This window comes from Centruroides sculpturatus, unplaced genomic scaffold (assembly GCF_000671375.1).
Source record: "Centruroides sculpturatus isolate CEXI.00-Female unplaced genomic scaffold, Cexi_2.0 scaffold188, whole genome shotgun sequence".
NCBI lineage: Eukaryota > Metazoa > Arthropoda > Arachnida > Scorpiones > Buthidae > Centruroides > Centruroides sculpturatus.
Window position 1 is genome coordinate 408901 of NW_019384404.1, and position 12880 is coordinate 421780.

Sequence of the window (12880 nt, forward strand, 5' to 3'; positions counted from 1 at the left end):
CACTATAAGTTGCCAAGCTGAAAAAATTGTTTATTATTATTTAAAAGAAAGCATCTATTTTGTCTGGAAAAAAGTTTCATTCGAATTTTTTCAATTTGTAAAAATTGGTTCCTAAATGGCATCTTCTCCTTTGGATAGCCAACTTTACAGGGGCCCCCTGCGATTCGGCTTCTCTGTACTATTATTAGTTTTGCCGAGAAGCTGCCATTCGTCGGTTAGCGATAAAATAATTAAAAAAGTTAATTTAACCACAAAATATATAATGAATGTAATGTAAAAAATGAAATGAAGTTCGTAGCTATCTAAGCTTCGATTTGCTTTCTTGTATTTGTTTGAACCAATAAATGTTTTCTCACCATTCCAGGTCATAAATATTTCGGGAAAGTCAGTCCCTTACCATTGTAAAGTAATTAGCAGTAAGAAGAAAGATTATTGGCTGATAAAATCAATAGTAATCTTTTTAGAACTGTAATTGGTTTATTTCTGTATTTGTTGAGACATTATTTGACATAAAAAGCTTTACAATAAGCTCCCACAAAAAATCAAAATAATTTATAATACACCATTTTATAAAATAAATTTATAAAAAATTTTAGTATAAATCTTCATTCATTTTATAATGTATTATTTATAAACTTATTATTTCTCATGTAACACAATACTCGCAAAGAGACACTCCATACAAGCTTCAGTACAGATACACAACTGGACGACCTTGAAAACAGCTGATTGTAAACTTTCGCGGGTTGTTCCCAACAACAGCCTGAGGGGAAGTAGGTTTTCTACACACGTCTGAACTAGTTACTGCAAATAATCAATTGTATTACGTTATTTTTTGATAATTTTTTTATTTTCTTGTTATTACTTATATTATATGCTAATATTAACTTCATTAACCTAACATTGTTTTTTTGTGTTTTACAGGAAAAACTCCCACAAAAAATTAAAAAAACATTTAATACACCAAATTATGAATTAGATTTCTGAAAAATTTTAACATATAACTTAATTTCCTTTATTGCATATTATTTAAAAACGAATTTTCTTTCTAATAAAAAAAATCGCGATGGATCACGTGACACGCGCAGCTGTTCGGTGTAGTTAGCGTAATGTCCTTGAGAACAGCTGTTCATAGCCAATAGCGGGATATTCTCATACAAATCACAGGGGAAGACCGGTTTCTAGACAGATGTGCATCAGTTACCGTAAACATTCAAATACATCACGAAATTTTCGATCATCTATACTTTTTCAATAGGTGGGGACCACAAAAATTGTCCAAAATTTAAACTTTCATTGGGTGTATAATTTCAAAATTTTGTGATGTCATAAACAACATCCAATAGAATACAAAATAAGCTTTTCCCGAGTAATATCGTGCATAGAACGTTTACGAGAGAGTTTTTTATTGTTGCCCGAGTATACTCGGGCGAAGAACTACGCAAGCACTCGTCTTGCCCGAGTTAACTCGGGCTAAGAACTTAAGGCAATATTTAGTGGCAGCTTAAATACTGAATGAGCTGTTCTGCCTCCATCCAATAAAGTTGCCGCAATGCCTGATGATGCAACGGCCAATGCGATGCCATTATTTGATTGTATTTCAGCAAGAATTAGCGAAATAAGGAATGTTTTGCCAGTTCCACTTGGTGCATCCAAAAAGAAGAACCCATATTGTCCTGCTGAAACTGCGAGCATAATGCGGTCATAAATGGTTCTTTGTTCGTCATTCATTAGTGGGACGTTGCGAGTAACAATCGCTGCCATTTCTACAGTGTTGTACTGCAGTTCACGATTCATTTCAGTGTTCATTAAATCAGATGCAGTTCGATTTGGCGAATTCATACCGAAATGTGTGAGTGATAAGTTGGCAATGACAATGCAAAGATCCTCAATAGCAATCAATGCTTCATTGTACATAGCGTCGCTGAATGTTATCGTTAGATCGTTGCACCGTGTACGATGTTGATGCAATATATCATCAGTCATAGAATCTTTGTGATTATCCCACAATATCTGTGCTCGGGCTGGGAAACATGTAGTCAACACTATAGCGAATAGTAGACGAATTTGTATTGAATTTGAGAGCATGACAATGCGGACATTCCTTGTCCATAGCNAGTGATAAGTTGGCAATGACAATGCAAAGATCCTCAATAGCAATCAATGCTTCATTGTACATAGCGTCGCTGAATGTTATGGTTAGATCGTTGCACCGTGTACGATGTTGATGCAATATATCATCAGTCATTGAATCTTTGTGATTATCCCACAATATCGAGTGCAAAGCCGAGTGCAAGGCATGCATCTTTATACGTTGGATACTGTTGGCCATTCACTTTACGTATATCTTGAAATGATAATGGGCCAGTAATATTAACCAACAACAGTCGAAGATAAAAGCACTCAGTGTGTCTTGGATTGACTGTAAATAATCGGCCCAAGGCGTTTGATTAAAATAAATTGAGACATGCATCAACTGGTGAGCCTTGCTTGCGGTGCATCCATTTTTTGTTTGAGCCCATGTGAAATAGCGTGGTACTTGTGAATAGCGTAATGTTCGTGCAAAGGCACCAAAATCATCTGCACGATTACACAATTCAAAAAATTCAGTGAGTGTAGTTTTAGGTGGATTTATAGCACGATCAATCGCTGTCTCGTTCGTGAAAAATACACGCTGACCGTTTTCAAGATGGACGGCTAACTGAACAACTGCTGGATCCCGTTCATAAATTGGAAAACCAAAGATACGCCAAGCAGCTTCATTGGAGCTGATGTACCGACCAATTTGGTAGAGCGTTATTTCATCGTTTTTATTCACTGGAGGAGCATTCACATTAGTATTTTCCACTCTAAACACAGCCATATCACTGCCTTTATAAACATACTTGCAAATGTATTTGATGCTCTTCACAGAACTGCAGAACTCAACATTAATATGAGCATTGTTTGTCTTGCTGGCAGAGGCGAATACGGCACCACCCAACGATTGTCAATGTCAATGTCTGTGTTGCTGATATTTTTAATAAATGATTGTCCGCCATTATCGGGATTTCTTCGACGTATATTGGATATCCGTCGACATTTGTGATGAGAGAAGTCTTATTGTGTGAGAGAAACAGGAGACCGGCTTCGGTGTCATGCCTACTCCGTGCTGTTTACTGGGAAGTGACACCGGTATAGTCTGGCAAATGAGTATCACTCACCAGTAAAAGCGCGGAAAATTGTAAAAAACTAACATTGGTAACACTAAGTATATATCAGGAATAAACTTTAATAATAAAAATAAATGTTTTTTTTATACAAAAATTTTAGATTTGCCATAAGCTCAGGGAAATTTTAATCGAAATAGAGTGAAAAACATTTACAAAAAAGACGATAATTGATCAGTTATCGAGCGGGATGAAAAATGATTAAATTACTAAAATGGCTACTAAAAAATAGGGGTTGGTGATAAAAGGGTAAAAATTTAGGGTTGTATGTATTTTTTAATGCCACATTATAGAAAAATAAAAACAAAAAATTTTGTCCAAAAATTAAAAAAAAATGTTAAGGGTGAACAACCGTTATCACTTAGGGGTATGAAAAATAGATAGTAGCCGATTCTCAGACCTACTGAATATGCATATAAAATTTGGTAAAAATCGGTAAAGCCGTTTCGGAGGAGTAAGGTAACTAACATTGTGACACAAGAATTTTATATATAAGATTTAATTTATTTAACGTAAAATTCACGCTATCCATCGCAAATTAGTAGTTTTTGCTACTGTTATCTCACTTCCATAGCTGTAGCTCTCTCCGTTCGCGAGTATTTTCCGGTTAAAGGGACCTTCCTATGCACCCTGTATAAATGTTAACTACATGAGTTATTCATAAAAAATTCAATATAATCTATTCTGACTTTACTGAATACCAGCATTGTGATGAATTATCAAAATATGAACAGAGAATGATACCCGAAATGTACAGAAAAAACAATTAAAAGCGAATAACTTTGACAAAACCATCTAAACACGTAACCTTTATGACAAGTATTACATTTATCATAATGAAAAATTTTAAAAATAAACATTTAAGCAAGACAAGAGGTTCTACCCACGTTTAGAATCTGTTTTAAAATGATAATTCAAATTCAGTAAACATAATATTTAAAGTAAAATAGTCACGTTTACCGCCGAAATTACATTTAAATGTCAAAACTGTTTTTCCCCAATAAACAACCTTTTTAATTATAACTTTCGAAATACGAGTGGTTGTTTCGTAACAATTTCTAATTCCAGAACTAATTATTTCAGATTTCCTCGATGCAAATAGAAGTAATAAAACATTTTAAATGTTTGTAAACAATCTCTATGAATTCGTCTTTTGCATACATCCTTAAAAGCAATTTTCGTTATGCCTGTTTTGATGGTTTCGTTGAAAAATGTTGAGTAATTGTAAAATAACCGGCCATTTTTAAAATTTTAAACATAAGATTGATCAATGGGTTATCAGTGACACCACGTAATGCAGACTATTATTTGACTACAATTTGCGCTTACTTTTAATCTATTAAATAACATTGATTTTTGCACAATATACATTAATTTACCTTTACTTTAATCAATACATAAATACGCAATTTGCATAATCCAGACAGTAAACAGTCTGTTTAAATGATAAGGAATGTTAAAATAACATAATTATTTAAAAATCAATTTGTTCTTTTGATTATACAATCTTAGCTTTATTTCCTTTCGCGTATGGCTACTTGTGTTTATTCTTCCTGTATGTTGTAATTGTTATTTTTGACATTTATTATCTTATATTTGAAAAAAATACAATTTATTGAACGTAGATTGTGTCCAAATTACATCTGCTGTCTATAGATACACAGAAAATGAAATAATTACTTATATTATGTTAACGAAATTATTACTTTTATTAATCGATTTTCTCCATGACAACCGACTAAACCTACAGTAACTATTTTTAGTAAACGAAAAATCATAATATTTTCATAAATTTGCAAAACATATTATTGTACAATTAACAGTATACTTTATTAACACAAATATAAAAACAAATTGGTATCCCAGTATAAGTGTTAGATACGTAAAGAAACAGCAGAAATCTCTACAAACAATCATGTGGTCAGACGCGAATCCGTGAACATGACTCATTGATCCATTAGTAAGTAGTATATAAATGGGTGATTCTAAACCACATTAATTATTTAATCAATTTATTTAATTTTTTTAATTAATTCATATAATTTTTTAATTAATTTATATAAAAATTGATAAAAAATGATGTGATTTAGACTCACCCCTTTTCCTACTACTACTATGGGTAACATTGGCTATAATGTAATAATCTTAATCTTCGCTATTGTTACTTTTTGCCGGAGCAACTCTGGGCTTATCTGCTAGTAGTATGAATACTTTCACCTGTATTCGAACGATGACTTTTTCAAAGCAGAATAAATTGAAATTCATTTCAAAATGATTGAGAAGGAATTATTTTTATTAATCTCGCATAGAAACATTATAGACCTAGTTCATTTCTGCTTGTTTCACTCAGACTCTGTATACTCGAAAGGTCTGAAAAATAGTAAAAACTATTTTTCATCTCCTTTTCATATTTAGGAAGGCTAACGACACATTTAGGATGTTCGCAATATCCTAAATGTCCGAAAATATTCCGTTTCATCACTTGTCATGACTATGTGAAATGCTCTTATAATTATTTTGGTCAGCCTCTGAGCACTCCCCTTTCATAAATCTTGTGCTTTTCTAAGGAACTCAGAAGAGTCGGTCAACTTGAATGTATTATTAATTAAGCACATTGATATGCAATTCTTCGTGTATAACTTTCTCCTTTGCAAGTACAATATTTGATTCAGGAATTTTGTACTTATTCTCTTATCAAATCTTTGTCCACTCATTGATCGGTGAATTTGTAGTAACTTTCTTACGGTATCCACTGAAAATCGACTTTAAACACGGAATTTCTAAGAAGCATTTCTGTTAGATAATTGACTTGTACTAAAAGCTACGCCATTTTACAGATCTACGAACCAGATTTGAGCATTGTTCTTTTCAATTTGTTTTCTGCGTTTTGTTTTTACTGCTTCGAGATATAGAAAAAAAATACAATGCTAGGAATCTTAATTAAACAACATTCATGTTTCAATTCACCCGAATTAGTAATACATGCACAGAATGGCTTGTCGTTTATTATTCGGAATCGCCATTGCAGGTCACCGTACCAAGCAAGAAAGCAGTGTAACACAATGATTCGATCAGTCTGATTTTTGTGTGCAGTAACGTAAAAAATGGGTGATCTTCCAAAAGATAATTTTTACCAAGACACGGGAAACTGCTTCTAAATGTTACAAACGCAATAAAAACCCAGAAAACTCCACACGTGAATTATCTTCGAGAGACGGCAACCCTGCGCTAACTACTAGCGTTCGATTGTTTTAGTCTTTTGACTAGTGGTAAGCAATCGTTCTGGTTTGTTTTGTTACGCAACGCTTAGGCAATCTACCCGGGGGATTCCTTCTTGGAAGTGTTTTTAAGGTTAACTGGTCTCTTTTCAAGCATTACAGATGTGGATGAAAACCCGAAAACTCCACCTGGCCAGCCCGTCCTGGCAAGGTGTAAACACAAGACCGAACTTTCAGTGTTTAGGAAATGAAACCTCTTAGCCACTGGTGGGCAAGCTTGATCTGAAAGATATATGGCCAGGGTGGCCAAGCTCCTTGATAGTCCGACCATTTTTCAAAATTTGAAATTTTTCGCGAGCCGCAATTAAATACGTATTAAAAAAATTTTTTTACAGAAATTATATTTATTCAAAACATATAAATAAAAGTACAAAATATGTGTATTGAATTTAAATATTAAAAATTAAGTGCTTGGCTTTAGTAATATAATGTATTGGGTTTTCGTAGAGTTGTTTGTTAATAATAAATATTATTAAAAATTTAATTCCAAACAGAAAAATAAACACTATTCTAATAAAGAGATCTGTTTATTGTAGGTATAAAAAATGTAACAAGAAATTGACATATGATATTTAATTTCAAGTTTTCACAAAGTGTCTAAACATTAATCAAGATATAATTAAAAATTTATATTACTAAACATAAATGTAATAGAACCTGCACTAAATTACTTAAAACATTAAAAATTTGATTATAATTATAAATTATAATAAAAATATTACTATTAAATTGTGGCAGATATTTTTTGAAGAAAAACTTACATTGAAAAAGTTTAAATAATAAATTCATATTATATATCTCTATTAAAACTAAGTGATCAAAATTTTCTCTAAACCTACTTATATTCTATTTATAATTAATGAATATTTAAATTTTTATGTATTATATGTATTAATATTCACGCATTCACTTATTACACGAAAAATAAAAGAAAATCTTTATAAGAAAACGTACGTATTATGTTAATTTTATCTATAAAGTTTAATTTAAAAAAAAAAAAACTGTTAATTAAACTGATAATAGTCGGACCCCCCATAACACTGTTGATAATTCCGTTTTATATGAATTCCATGTTGTACGAGTCATTTAGATTTTACAAATACGTGAGCCGTTCACAGCCCGGCACACGTATTTGTAAAACCTAAGTGACTCGTACAACATGAAATTCATATAAAACGGAATTATCAACAGTGTTATGGGGGGTCGACTGTACTTAACACATTGACAAAAAGAAAAAAGAAAAAACAATTTTTAAACTTGCCAAGATGATTATCCATTTGACACAACAATTTAGGAACATTTTCATCTTTCTCATCATCTTTGTTCATAACCGGAGCCATATTCCATATAACAATTCTCCCTGTATCGGCACCTAAACCAACATAAAAGCCATATTTACATGTAAAACTAATGAAAGAAAGTCAAATGAACTGTTTGACACAATAAAAAGTGTAATAAAAACATAAGAGAATATTAAATTACAGTGAATTTTAGTTTATATAGCTTGACCTCCAGTTGCAAATCTTGAGCCATCAGAATGATATCCACAGAAAATATAGGATGACCTGTTAAAATTCTCATGTACCTCTCGTACCGTCGTGTGAAACCCAACTGGGTTTTAAAAGTCTCATGTTTTTTTCTAATTAATAAATGTTTCTTTCAAAAATACTAAAAATATGTATCTAATCAAATAAACATGATCATTATTAGAATAGAGAGGTTTTTCTTATCGCCTCCTAACTGCCATTTTGTTTCTTGCTTATGGCAACGAGTTCAAATTTTTAAAAAAGCAAACAGAAAATATTATATTTACTCTTATTTTTTTAATTAAAGTAATAATAAAATTTTTATAATTTTTCTAGATTTTTATTTAATAAAAAATTCATTTCTTATGATATAAATATACAAAACAAAATATTATTATTATGTTCTATTTTTCTGTTTACAAATCGGTCATGCAATTTTTTTATCTTTGACTTTTGCTTCCCAGACCCACAATGGGAGTCCGAATGTATGAAAATGACTTCTTAGTGTCCATATGACGAAATGAGTGAAAATGGAAATAAAAAGCCATTTTTTACACGACATAAATAAACCTTATTTGGTAATGCTATGATATACATAATTTCAAAAAAAATTTAATACAAATTTTTAAGAACATCCAAAAAGCGGAAACTTCTTGGACCTTTGCATTGAAGAATTCTGCCAAGCCTAGTTATGCCGCTGCTCTTAAAATGAACAACTTGTATTGAAATTAGTATCGTTCATTTTAATCATCAAATGTAATGTTTTATTCAAATTTCAATCAAGTACAGTATCTTCTCTATGTATATTTTGTTGTTTTCGGTACTCGCGTCATCTTTGTTATTCATTTCGTGCACGTTTACGATAGAAATTTTTTCTTCTTTTTATCCTCATAAAAATTCTTCTAGGTTTCTCTTGACAAAATTTCTCGAATACTTTTATTAATTACTTATTTTTGTAATGCAATAAAAGTATTCGAGTACTTATTTTAATCACTCGACATCAGTGGCCGAGTGATTAAAACCAACAAGCATTGAAAGTTGGTTTAAGATTCGCGCTTATCAACGGGCTATTTGAATGCAATTTACTGGATTTTCTTCGCGTGTCTAACACCTAACTAGAGACAGTTTCTCCATAGAAAGTCCTCCTTGGAGGCATCTCCGCTCTCGTGTTATGTTGCTCTGTCCAGTGTACCATCGTAGTGAACGCCGGTCATTACAATATTTTTGATGATAGAGTTCTGAAAACCTCTATAACACAATCATTTCACTTGTATATAATTACATTTTGTTTCGATTTAAATTCTCGTCTATGCACAAAAGGAAAGAAAAGAATAAAGTCCATTCCGACTACAAGAGTACGAACTCAGTGCTTATTGAAAGATCTTTGTTTTCATTTGGGCTTCAAAAATTATAGTATTTTTAGTACTTTTTGCTGATAAAACTCTCAAAACATTTTTACTTTCTAAAAGTTTATCGGTGATAGATGGTTAATGGAATCTTCAAGAGATTTGACCCAGACTATTCATAAAAAATTTTTCCAGCGTATCACACAGACTTTGTTATAGTGTAACATGTGGGAGACAATTCTTTTACATGCAGTTGACTCTCAATGAATCGAACTGTATTAAACTCGAATCTCTTGCTAAATCGAATTTTATATTCGTCTTGATATAGCCTAAATTCCACACTCTTAATGCCTTTTGCATGTTTGTAAGTCAAAATGGTATTGAGTTTTGAGAACGCACTTCGATAACTTCGAAATGCCGAAAGCCATGTTTAGCTTTCGGCGTTGTCTTCACATTTATAAAACCTAAATAGGGGCCGCCAGTTTCCCATAAAAGTCCTCTTGGGAAGCATTCCATAGACAAATCGCCCGCCGTAACCAAATAAATCAAACCAAACCAATCTTATGCCGGAAAGTTCCGTAAACTGAGCATATTTTTTTACTTTTTCCGCTGTGTGGGCACTAACAGGGTCGTTTTAGTAAGCCTATTACGGATTCGGCCAGACCCACAACAGAATGGCCGACAAATGTAATAGACGGGACCTGATATATATAGACGGACGACCTCTCGACAAATTTCTGGTGTTTCTCGACCCGTCCAGAATCGATTCCGGTCCCCAGAGCGGTAGATTGCCAACTTTAACCGCTTGGTCATTAACCGTATTAGTGACCTTATGGGTTCGAGGCAAAAATATGGCCACCTTTCATATAACGCTCGCTATGTCTGCTTATACACTATTATATACAATAAAACAAATATCAAAATTCTATACGTTAACTTAAATAAATTTGTAATTTCATCAAAAAATTAAATGTATTAATATTTCAATATATTATAAAGAAATTTTTATTGTGGTCTATTTTCATCAATAATGTATGTATGCAATGAATAATTACAATAACGTAAAAATTCTACAAAAACCTAATTTTCAACAATTTCTTAATTACTAGCGTATTAAAAAATTTTGTACACAATTACAGTCGACCCCGCTATAACACTGTTGATAATTCCGTTTTATATGAATTCCATGTTGTACGAGTCACTTAGATTTTACAAATACGTGTGCCGGGCTGTGAACGGCTCACGTATTTGTAAAATCTAAGTGACTCGTACAACATGGAATTCATATAAAACGGAATTATCAACAGTGTTATAGGGAGGTCGACTGGTATACAGGGTTATCACTACCTCACGCAACTCGTAAATTAATTTTTTTATTTGTTTATTGATGTTATAATTGTTGAACATTTAAGTATTTATAAGTGCTCTTTCTAATATCAGATTTTAATAAAAATAGCCCATATTTATTTTAGATAAGGTTCAAAATATTTTATTCAATTCTAAGAAGTGTTTATGAAAATATCAAGTCAACTTACATTAAATAAAACGTGATATATCGAGTTGCATATCAAGTTATATTATTTCGTAAATATTTTAATTTTTTACATAATAAATTACATTTTAATTAGATAATACTATAAATTACATACATCAATTTGTAATTATATTAATATAATATATGCATTATATTAATTAAACATTGATTTCTATCAATTATATAGATTTGGATATTAAAAAAATATATTTTAAAAGACATAATATAGCAAATAAATTAACACCTTATTCTTGCCGAGAAATACAATTTAATTCAAACTAACGTTTTCAGCCTGATTCACAGGCCATCATCAGGTTTAGAACAAATTTGAATTAAAGGATTCCATCAATGGAATACAAAATTCAAAATAAAATATGTAACGGTTTAAGATAAAACAAAAAATAAAAATAAAATTAAAATACTAAATAACATAAAACAAAATACAAATACAAAAATGTACATAGAAGTATTAAGAATACAATTTCTAACACATCCAATATAACTACTATTTTGATTGGTTAGAGCTCTTAATAAATTTTTTAACTATAAACTTCCATGCAGAGGGAAGACTTTCTGCATCCCTCGCATTTAAACAGCCTTCTTGTATTTTACTCCTATAAATCTGCAACCTTTCCGCTGTCAATGCCAAAGATGGAGAAGATAAAGGTTTTATGATGGCTGCTTCATTCCATCTGACTACAGATCATGGTGTTTGCGCCATTTGGGATAAAATTGTTGCATTAGACTCCTTTCTGATGTTATAACTATGCTCCTTGATTCTAAGCCCTAAATTCCTGGTGGTTACTCCAATATAGTCTTTTTTAACGCCCAATTGCATATTCTCATAAGGAATTCTATAAACTCCTGCTTTCTCTTCCGACATTATATCATCCTTATCGTTCCTGAGGATTTTGTATAAATTAGGGGCCCTTTTTATAAGCATTTTCGAACCTTTCCTGCGAGCAATCTCTTTCATGACACGATTCATACTTTCATTATAAGTAAATTTTACGATTCCAGCGGAAGCATTTTTAAAAGACCCTTTCTTGATGTTCGCTTCAAACTTCTTAACCATTCCCAGAATTGCGTTTTTTCGGTAACCTAGGGTCTTGGCCACGCTTATTATTCTATCTATTTCTTTACTCCTGTCTTGTACCGTTTCACAATACAAAAATGCCCTTCTTATTAAAGCTCTGAAAGCTTCAATTTTATATTTATACGGATCCTTGGAATGTGATGGAATATACAATGGGCTGTGGGATGGTTTAATAAAAACGCTAGTGGACAGGTGGCCTTTTTTGAATTTAATACCGATGTCTAGAAAATGCAGATCCAAGGAACTCTTCTGCTCCAACCTTAAAGTAAGGCCATCATTGTTATCATTGATTTTATCCAAAAAATCCTTAATCCTGCTGTTATTTCTCCATAATATAAATATGTCATCAACGTATCTGCTAAAATACATGACATCTTCCTTAAAACCATGTAAAATTATTCTTCCCAGTCTTCTAACTACCAATTCGCATAGGATCCCTGAGAGCGGGCTTCCCATAGGGACCCCTCTTCTCTGTTTGTAGATCGTCCATTAAAACCGAAACATCATTCACGGCACACCAAACTAGCCATACTCTCTACTTCCTCGGTATAACTAAGCAACTCCGAGTTATTGCCGTATAAGAAATCCAAAAGAGCCTCCTCGCATGATTCTATCTTTACTGAAGGATACATGTTCTCATAGTCGAAAACAGTTGCAACTTCATCCTCCATTAATGCAATATTTCGCAGATCTTTGACCGCTTTCATAGGATCACGTGCAACTAGATTATTCGTATCCAGCTGGGAGGATAAATACTTATGCAATTTCTTTTCTAATACAAACGTGGGACCTTTGCATTTCTCTACAACCGGTCTTATTTCTTTACCGGTTTTATGTACTTTAGCAAAAGCAAACAACCTAGGTGTTCCAGGTCTAGGGTTCCTGCATTTT

At 32.2% G+C, this 12880-nt stretch overlaps 1 protein-coding gene and 1 pseudogene across 1 annotated transcript; both read right to left on the reverse strand.

Annotated features, from left to right (window-relative positions):
- Positions 1 to 1600: 1600 nt before the first annotated feature.
- Positions 1601 to 7827, reverse strand: LOC111618771 (annotated as a pseudogene).
- A 3769-nt stretch (positions 7828 to 11596) lies between these two features.
- Positions 11597 to 12445, reverse strand: LOC111618773. The gene has a single exon (XM_023360344.1). The coding sequence runs from the start codon at positions 12443 to 12445 to the stop codon at positions 11597 to 11599; it is 849 nt and encodes a 282-aa protein (XP_023216112.1).
- Between the last annotated feature and the right edge of the window lie 435 nt (positions 12446 to 12880).